The 10253-nt window shown below is 34.7% G+C and overlaps 1 protein-coding gene across 1 annotated transcript; it reads right to left on the bottom strand.

Moving 5' to 3' along the window:
- Positions 1-247: 247 nt before the first annotated feature.
- On the bottom strand, positions 248-6835 carry LOC132054546 (linoleate 9S-lipoxygenase 6). Its single transcript, XM_059446532.1, has 9 exons — positions 6574-6835; positions 3392-3681; positions 3067-3307; positions 2623-2964; positions 2451-2536; positions 2198-2305; positions 1797-2101; positions 1427-1690; positions 248-1309 (listed from the first exon to the last, which is right to left on the bottom strand). The coding sequence occupies exons 1-9, from the start codon at positions 6761-6763 to the stop codon at positions 556-558; spliced, it is 2580 nt and encodes an 859-aa protein (XP_059302515.1). The 5' UTR covers positions 6764-6835; the 3' UTR covers positions 248-555.
- Positions 6836-10253: the final 3418 nt, after the last annotated feature.

Here is a 10253-nt window from a genome sequence, read left to right as displayed (position 1 = left end):
AGCTTAAAAACAAGAGCTTAAAAGCACTTCTTTATTTTACACAAATACTACAAAAGTACTTGAAAGGTATTTGGCTTAAAAACACCTAAAATAAGCCAATCCAAACAGGCTCTTATTCTTTTAAAGGCAAAACATTATCTCCCGCTTTCTATCCTGTGAGTAATAAGTTGTATCAAAAGGTAATCTCCCTATTAGCCACTAGGATTTTAGCTAATATTTATTGAATTGAAATTAATGGGCCAAAACGTAAGTCACATCTTACAAAATATTTTCAATGATCATAATGATTACAAGTTGCATAATATATAGGAATTTTCGGCTGCAATTATTTGCATTATTTTAACAACATACTGGAAATATATGACCGGTAAGGTTGAAACAGAAATACAGTAACTTTAGGAGAATAAAACTTACAGAAATAAAGCAAACAAGGGAACCACACTTAAAATAATGGAACTTTATTACAAGATTTATTCAAACTCCAGCTTTCTTCATTCTTCAATGTTGACCTTCTCATGGCTCAATAGTTAATTTGGCTTCCAGAGTAAAAAAGGTCTATATTGACACACTGTTGGGAATTCCTTTACCTGTAAGTCCACCTTCACTTGTTGGGAAAAGCAATGTATATGGAGCCTTAACAGGACCTGACCTGTTTCCCAATATAGGGTCACCATTCCTTTGTATAATCTGATTTTCAATGTCACTCAACTTCTTCCCAAATCTGTCAAAAGCAGCAAGGGGTTCTTGATCCTTTGTCCATTCAGGGGAGTCTCTTTGTCCAAGGTAAATTTCATCTGAAGTATGCCTTGACAATATCTCTATGAGGGAAACACCAAGCAATGTCTGTAACTGAGCAGTGATTGTTCTCAGGAATGCCTTATCAGGAATTGTCTTTAGCTCTTCATACTCAGGAGTTCCTGGCTCCGGCATAAATCTTCGACTTACTGTAGGACGATTTGGGAGGTAACCTGCGTAAGGATATTGCCCGAAATTGACTGCTGCATGAAGTGCAGAAGCTATCCATATAATGATGGTACAAGAATCGATTAGCTCTTCAGGTGTTTCCATCTTAGGCCACCACGGTGCATCTTTTTTATCACCATGTCCCACTTCCACGAGTTCCTTCCACCAGGCTTGGAGTTCATTGTCTGTCAGAATCTCTTCAGCCGATCCGTAGTAGAAATTGCAGTATTCTGTCACCCAACTTTTGATTGCTGACCAGATTTCTAAGCCATCAACAGCGTATGGGTAGTCCTTTATCAGCAAACGAACTCCATGCAGGGAACTATCGTCCTCAACTGCCACTCCCCTGAGATTGAAAATATAATGGTCATATAAACAATTAAACTATGTGTTTTTTCTTGTAAAGTTATTTATGAAACTTAGTCGCTAAGCTAAAGTTTTGATGGAGCTTATCATTCAGTACCTTTTAACAAGATCCGCCGGAAGGGCTTGATCAGGGAAAACCCAATTTTTGTAAACAACAGCTGACATTTCCATGGCATATTTGGAAGGAAAAACAGTACTCTCAAGAACTCCACCAGCATTGATTAGAACTTGTCTTGCCATAGCATTTATATTCATTGTGTCCCGGAAGTGCGGATATAGAAGCTTATGAATAGGGTGAAGCGCACTTAGTTGTCTATTTGTTGCAATCACAAATGGCTCAATCACTGCATGTGTATTCAACCTGCGAAGATGACCAAATGTGTTAGATTAATACTATTTTAGCATGTGTTGAATTAGTCGCGATTGTGTGTCATAAATCATTAGAGAAGTATTTTGACAGGGATTACCAATGACTAATTAGTTGATGAACACCTGAGTCATTCACTGCAACATAAGCTTTGGCCAATTGCCAGATGGAGCCCTCAACGCCTTGATCAGCTGGAGTATACACTTTGCTAATAGGACCAAATTGATCTCCATCTGGATGTGGCAAACTTAATTCGATTGCTAGTGGCTTCAAAGATCCATTGTCTTGCAAGAAGAGTAAAGTTCTTGAGGCATAGGTTTTTGTTGTTGTGGTGTTTATCCTCCTCAAATATGGTATAAGGACGTCATGGTGGTTCAATATGAAAAGTTTATTCGTATTGATTGCCTGTCAAATAACATGCCAAAATCCTTATTTAGTTCTTGTGAAAGGAATCTATGTTAACTGTACAAACTAGTGTAGAATTTAGAGCAAATGAATTACCTCATCAATTGTTAGCCCATCCAACTTATCCTCTATGTGTTTTGCAGTAATTGTACTATTCTGATTTCCATATACTTGGGGATCCAGGTTGCTTTTGGGAGGGAATTCCTACAGATTAAAAAAGAAACAAAAGATCAATAGTCTTTGTCCACAAGAAGATTATAGATAATAGAAAGGAACCTAATGTAAATTCGACCCTTTAGTCCCCTACTTCCTAGTCGTCTTTAAAAGATGAGCAAAGAAACCATCTTACTTGGAGTCTACTAATTATGACAGGATTAACTCCAGCTAGCATTTCTCTTGCAAATTCTTCATCGGTCCTCCATGCACTTTTACTGTCTGCACAATCAATACTTAAATCATACATACACACAGGGAAAAAAAATCGGTTAATTAGGATGGTTGTTAGGATGTATCATTTGTACCTTTAATAACTAGAGGAGTTGGAAACCTCAATATTCCTTCACCATCAGTTCTCAGGAGTTCTTTTATCATCTCAAGAGGAATGGCATTAGTGAGACTTTTGAATAAAGGGCCTTGAGGAAGTTTGATCCCTCCTTCATACATTCTAAGTACATCCTCAAAACTATCAAACTCATTAGGGGTTCCATCGAATAGAGCATGTAATTCAGGGAGGATGAATTGAACAATGGATTTCAACGCGTAAGTTAGGAAGTCTGCCAACTTCAAGTGACCAAAACGCTCGTCCCTCGGTACATAGATGTCTAAGCTCAGAATAAGTGGAATTCTGCTTTCACTTTTAGGATCTATTCAACGGGGGGAAAAAATAACACTGAAACTTAGTTTCTAAAAATTTAAAGTAAATTATATATACTCATTGGATGAAGTAATTTTCATGAAGTCCTAACCTGTTCGTGTTGGTGCTCTGCCTGTTCTTCCTCTCCGAGGATATGGGTAGTCAGCAGAACCTCCCAAGATTTGTCTGACATGATCTTCACCTTGATCTGGATCACCCAAGTCATTGTAGAAATCATAGTCATAAACTCTATCCCATGCTTCACGCTTTCCTGTTCCATCTCCTCTTAAGACCTGTAATTCATTTTCTCTGTATTTGCGCAATGGTTCTGGTGTTTCACTTGGAAGATAAGGCTGCAACAACAATCAAAACATTGATTTTGCGCGTTGCCCTTTTTACATGCGTGCCTAAATACTTGCAGAAGTAACTATATATACCTGATTTGCAAAGAAAATGCGATCTGACTTGTATCTAAAAGCAGGATAAACCCAAGAATTGCAAACAAAATGGACCTTGCCATGATTAGGCACATCTTCAAGGATGAGTGACTTGAGGAAGAACTCATTGATATGCATATTCTTGATGGTGAATGCACCTGGCACTCCAAATTCCTCATCCCAATCAAATGTGATACCAAAGGCTGATTCCCCTGCTGTTAATGGGGTTAAAGTAGTGACGAAGTTCTCCAAGTAGGCTGCATTGCTGCGTTTCCCTTGTAAACCATTTGCTGCAAAGTTTGATCAAAACGAAAAAAATAATAAATGACCATTTCTGGATAGTGAAAATTGAGGGTATACAATCAATTACAAGTAATCTTAGATAGGACAAGAGTGACAAGGCATACACCCGTTGTTTATGAAGAAAATCCAGTGAAATATCAAATGCTTCTTGTTGGGGTATAACGTTTAGCGCTATTGACTAATTTGAATAAATTAAAATTCATCGATAGTCCTAAAGAAAATCAGTATACAAAAATATTCAGTAATTTTGGCTCAAGAAAACTTAAACTGCCTTTCAATTTGGTCCAACAAAATCTTGAATTGTAAATTCAAAGAGCCTTGCGTCTTATCCAATCGCAATTGCTGAATGTATCTTGAGTTCATGTTTAACTAGACAAATACGTATGATTTGAGAGATCATTAATCATTGTCTTGTTTTTCTTGTTTTTAGCTAATACGTTGGCTAGTACTCTATAATTAAGAAATTACTCCATCCATCCCAATCTACGCGGCACCATTTGGCTAGGCATGAAATATAAAATTAAAAAAAATTTAAAAAAAATTAAAAAAAAACTTTTGAAATTTGTGGTCCAAAACAAGCCTTGGATAGTTGGGTAGCTATAAATCATCTCATAAAGTTAAATTGTTACTAAATATAGAAATGTGACTTTTTTTAAAAAAAAATAGACTAAAAAGGAAAAAGTGTCACAAAAATTGGGATGGAGAAAGTAATTAATATATTGATTGCCAAATTAATTATCTTAGTCACGCACCTTAAATAAAACTTATTTGTCAGTATCAATAATACGTACGTGCTATTCACCATATATCGCTATTATATAGGTAGTAAAAGATTAAATTGTACCTAATCTTATAGATGACTGAATAAATTAACTTATATATCGTTTACGGTCATAATTATTCAATGTCTTGCTGGATGCTATATTTTCTTTTTATCATATTCTCATTTGTGGTCATAATTATTCAATAATAGATCTTGCTGGATGCTATATTTTCTTTTTATCATATTTTCATTTGTAGCCGTAATTATTCGATGATAGATCTTGCTGGAAGCGATAATTTTATCATCTTAATTTTCATTTGTTAGAGTTAAGAACCTCATTAAATTCTCCCCATTCATCTCCACAATATTGATAGCTTTAATAGGGAAGGCATGTACTTTCTGTTTGGTAGATAGCTTTGGCTGCGAGGATGAAGCAAAGTTCATTATTAAGGGTCGTTTGGTGCAGGGATTAAGTTATCTCGGAATTATAGTTCTAGGATTATTATTTCTAGATTAATTTATCCCACTCCTAGGTGAGATAAATAATACTAAATTTGATGGGATAAGGTGGACATATCCAAGATTAATCTTGAGATTAACATTATACTCTGTTTGATACAAGGTATAAATTTCTACCAAACAGAATATAAACTTAATCTCTAACTTAATCCGGTATCCCACCTTATCCCGCATATCAAACCGTCCCTTAGTGATTCGACTAATTGTTTCTCGTTCAGAAATAATCTCTTTTGCAGTTATATCTTCATACTTTTGGATTGTCCCACCCCATCTCTACATGTATGTATATGTGAAATTATTAACTCTCGTTCTCAAATTTTGCGTCCACGCAAATACCATTATATAAAATGAGATCAATGAAGTATTTTTTTTATTTATTTAATATAAGAATTTTTTGGTTTTATAAATTTCATATACAGCTAAATGCAAATATGATGTAAAAAAGTCAAAACTGCAATCAAAGCAAAAGTTAATAGACAGATTATTGCATCAAATTCATTTTTTTTTTTTTTTTGTCGGGGGAGAGAATTAATTTTCAGATTTCACATCAAAAATCTTTTTTTTTTTTCTCTCTCAAAAGAATAAGTGCCGCTTTATGTTTATAGTACCAAATTAGCATGCGTACTGGGGAGTTGAAGCTCTAAAATCTAAGGGTTAACATTTGACAGTTTTGACAACCTTGACGGTAATAGCCTAAAGTACGGTATGTGAAATTTCATGTGTGCCAAGCTAAACGTGCTAACATACTTTTCACGTACGAAAAGCGATTTTTGAAGTTTAAACTGTAATTTCAACTCTAATAATATTCTAGTATAAGTCTTAACCTTTGCTTTCAAGAATTTGAAATTAGGTCGAATATATTTTGCTGAATGTTTTTTACATTTAAGATCAATTATAATCGTTTTAAACATTTCATAGTAATTTCAAACTAAACTTTAGCACCAATAACTACATCTTACAACAATCAACCAAGAAGAGTGTTAAAAAAAATTTAAAAGTAGAAACTATCGACGTAAACCCCTAGCGGGGATCAGGAAGTATCATTATTTCTGGAATACTTCATAATATTGCCTACAAGCATGTAGGACTCCACTAAAGTAGTTATGCACATGAGATATTTTATAATCTTAGTAGCGGGTCCGCCCTTTTTCTCTTAACTTATTCGCAATTACTTCTTGAAAATATAACATGATAGCAGAAATCAATAAATACATCAACTGTTTCATTTCATGTGACACCATTTAGTGTTTAGAATATTAAAAGGAATGATCCTTTATTTTATTTAGAAATAACTAACTTTGATCTTTATATTTTTATTTAGAAATAATTAACTTTAGACTTTTTATTTTTATTGTTATTGAGTTGATTTAATAGCCAAGAAATATCATGTCATCATATTTGAGACGGCCATAAGGTCCAAAGTCTGTCTTTTTTTCTTAGAGTCGTTCTCCAATTGTATTGGATTGTGAAGGAAGGTGACACGGAGGGAGTACAAAACAAAACAAAACAAACTTATATACGTGTTAATGGGTTGTGAATATTTGATGATGCATGTGTGATAAATATTTAAAGTGGAGAGACGGAGGAACTTAGTTACCTGGATCACCATGAACAGAACTGATCAATTGGAAAGAGACCTTTTGGCCAAGGGTCTCAAAGATTTTATCAGCCAAAGAACCAGCAAGATCAGTAAAGTCTAAAGCATTTTTCTTCATCATGACCACAGTTCCTTTTACTTTCTTTGAGTCATGATGCCCAGTTAGTCCATCCACAATATTCTTAAACATGATGATATATATGAATAAGGGAAAGAATGAAATATCAAAAGAGAGATGAGTTGGGTTGTGATGTTTCAATACGAGAGTCTCGTATTTATAGCCAGAAATTACTAGCTAGCAACTAAGAAAATTATAAACAAGAAAACAACAATACCCAAATCCATGTGTTCCACGTTTTTACGCTGTTTCTAGTTTTGGAGTATTAATTGATTATTTATTTGGTCTTTTCTTTTTGGCGTATTCATTCCACGTATGTAGTTGGATATATTTGTCGCAGCTTATCATATTGAGAGAAATTTTAATTTATCTTGTAAGATTGAGTAATTTTTATCGAGTAAATTATATTGGGTTAATATATTAACTTTAGTTAATCAAAATCAACCATTGATTATCGGAGCAAAGTGAAATGTTTTTTTGGTAACAAAAGAAAGAAATGTGACTTTGGTGTAATGAACACAAAGCTGAATGACAACCCATAAAATTTACTCGATTTATATCTATACATGATGTGCAAGTGTCTTGCTACATGTTTCAATATAGAGTACTAGCTACTAGCCAAGAAAAAATATATATTATGAAATTCTTTTAATCTTCTGTGAAACACATAGCCCATTAGGATACAGTTAGCTTCAGTTTCCCAATTACCCTAGCAAGCAAGCATCATCTCTTATGTATGCTTTGAGATGTATTACTTTCAAAAACCCTCCTTAAGAAGCTAATAATCTATCAGTCCATCCATTATGAAGTATTAATTCACATAAAGTTTCCCTTCATAGCATTCTATTCAAATCAATTAATAATATATTGTATATAAATACAACATGATCAAGATTTATATCGCGGACGGTAAAAATCCTGTGGAAAAATTATCTCCTTCGTTTAAGTCGTATTTTTATTCCTTAATACAGATGCTTCAAGGTACACTTACTTGTTTTTCTACTCCCTCCTTTCATATGTATTTACTTATTCAATTTGGACTTTGCACTTCCTTTAAAAAACAATAATTGATATACGTATTTTCCACAATATTCATATTATTGGTGTTTAGTCTTGGGTCTTGGAAAATGATTTGGGGAATAAGCAACTAATGTTAAGGGTAGAACACCTAAAACAATCACAAGTTTTTTTATAACCCCGAGCATTGCTTAAAAGTAATGACAAAAGAAATTGAAAATATATTTTAAATATAATGGACGAGTAAAAGCAAACTGAGGGAGTATATTCTATTTTTAGTGATGTCTAGAGCTAGAATCATGCAACTACAGTAAGGTAAGCGCACAGACTAATAATTCAAGAGTGAAGCCTTATCCGGTCCCCCTTACCTACTGCGTTTAAATTCAGACCTAAATTGTGAGAAACACGCCAGAAGAGTCGTTTTCTTACTACATATCAAACAGTCAGACAATAATACATAGTGGATCCCAATTATTTTATGTAATAATTAATTTGTATTAAATGGACATATATAGTAGGCATTGAAGTATCACCAGTTCACCACGAAATAAATGCATGCTTCCTCGATAGTCAATATGTTTGCTGATATTGTTATCATAAGGGCAGTATGGCTATTATGCACTAATAAAATAGTTAGAAGTAACATTCTTATTAGCGCATAAGTTAGATGAGAAGATTTGGCAAAAAGGCCACTCTCGAGTCTTAATTTGCAATAAGGTCACTCATTTTCTTTTTTATTTATTTTCCCGGATTAGGGTTTAGAAAAAGGAGCATGGGGTACATTTTATAATTTTTAAAAGTTTGAATGTTTAAACTAATACACTTAAGTCCCTTTCACTTCTCTTAAAATATACAAAAGCCCCTCTCTCTTCTCTTAAAATATGCATAAGCCCCCTTCTCTCTCTTCAGTGATTGCACATATTCCCACTCTCTTCTCTATGAAGATCTCAATCTCTCCAGTCGTTCTTTCTTCTCTCTAGAGCCCAGAAGCTCTCCAATCGTCGTCCTCAGGTATGTTAATTAATTTGACAGGACCTCATATGGTTCTAGAGGACTATAGGTGAGCTAAAAATCACATGGCTTAGAAAGGTCTTTTTAAAAAGATGTTCTGAGGAGAGGGATAAGGGAGAATCAAAGTAATGCTTGGGTTCATAACACCTCCTCTTCATATAAAGAACACCATTGCACTTCTATGATTTTGGGATGCATGCTCACCATATGCAGACCTTGGGACCATATAAGAACTATCACTAGACCTAAGGGGACTTAGATTGTAAACAGATTGTCATTAAGGAATAACTGGTTATATTTAAATAAAGAATCTGGGTGCATATGTGCTGAACTTGGATACAGATAGGAAAGAACTCAAGGGAAGTATAAAACTTAGAGTCAAATGTTAAAAAAGCAATCTGCGCATCCTCCTCACACACTTGGAACTGTTGCAATTTGTTTATACTTGTGCCATGGTTGTTGAAACTACAGTTGCTCATTTGTGTGCTACATCTCCTATATATGTTTACTTGAACCGCAGAAACTTTGGTCTGTCTTTTTGCCTTTTTATGCCATGATCACTCAAATTACAAATTGTCATTTCTGCATGACCTTTTATCCTGCGCATGTTCACTGGAGTTCAGAGAAACCTGAGTTCAGCTTATGTGCATGTTTGCCTGGTTGTGTATGAATCCTAAATATATCCCTTTTATTGTTACCATAATAAGTATTGCCTTGTGCTATCCCTATGAGCATTAGACCTGCAGTTTGTTTCTATAAATGCCATGTCTGTGTGTTTTCAATTTGCTTCTAGTTATACTTCCTCTATATGTTACCACTTGCTTCTGTTCATATCCATGCCTGTTTGTTCTGTCTACTTCTGCTTATGTTATGACTGAATACACCAAAGCTGTTTCTACCTATACCAAACTCATGTATGAATGAGGAATTCTGTTCTACTTATGGCTATATTGGCTAGGAAACTAAGGTAGCTTTTGGGGTTTGGTCTTAAGCCTTCCCCTTGTGTCCTGCCATGCCGGAGGTTCATGAAACCTCTTGGATCTTGTGCGGCATTAGGAAAAAGGATGGTTACGACTTTCCCCTCTTATTACCTAAATCCCTACCTATTAAAGCCCAATAGTACATATACAACTATATGGATTGCATGACTCTTGAATGAATGTGATATATGTGTACTTGTATCTACATATGTGATAAGTTCGAAAATTATAAACCAACTCGCTCCTTTTTCTCTCTTTTCCTCCTCCGCATGGACATTTAGGGGCCCGCCTCCGACAACCCGTTGGCACCGTCTCAACGGAAAAAAAAATTTCTTAAAAAATTTCGAGTCAGAATAAGACAAAGATGGAAGCTAATATTATTAAACGCATAGAAGGCCCAGCCATGGGTGAAAATGGCCAAGTAGGGGCTTGGTACGCTGCTAGTCTTCCCTTTTCTCTTTGCTTGTGCATCATTTGTTATATGTAATTGATTGTATCCTGTAAAGTTGTAAAACTCATGTATATTATTGGAATCCTTACGATTATGTACTGGT

The sequence above is a fragment of the Lycium ferocissimum genome, chromosome 1, assembly GCF_029784015.1.
Source record: "Lycium ferocissimum isolate CSIRO_LF1 chromosome 1, AGI_CSIRO_Lferr_CH_V1, whole genome shotgun sequence".
Taxonomy (NCBI): Eukaryota; Viridiplantae; Streptophyta; class Magnoliopsida; order Solanales; family Solanaceae; genus Lycium; species Lycium ferocissimum.
The sequence above is the reverse complement of the archived record's forward strand: the minus strand, read 5'-3'. Positions and strand labels throughout refer to the sequence as shown.

Coding starts and splice junctions, on each gene's coding strand:
- LOC132054546 (XM_059446532.1), bottom strand. CDS start 6,763: ATGTTTAAGAATATTGTGGATGGACTAACTGGGCATCATGACTCAAAG. Junction 2,102..2,197: donor ATGGGCTAACAATTGATGAG/GTAATTCATTTG, acceptor GTTATTTGACAG/GCAATCAATACGAATAAACT. Junction 1,310..1,426: donor CCGGCGGATCTTGTTAAAAG/GTACTGAATGAT, acceptor TTTCAATCTCAG/GGGAGTGGCAGTTGAGGACG.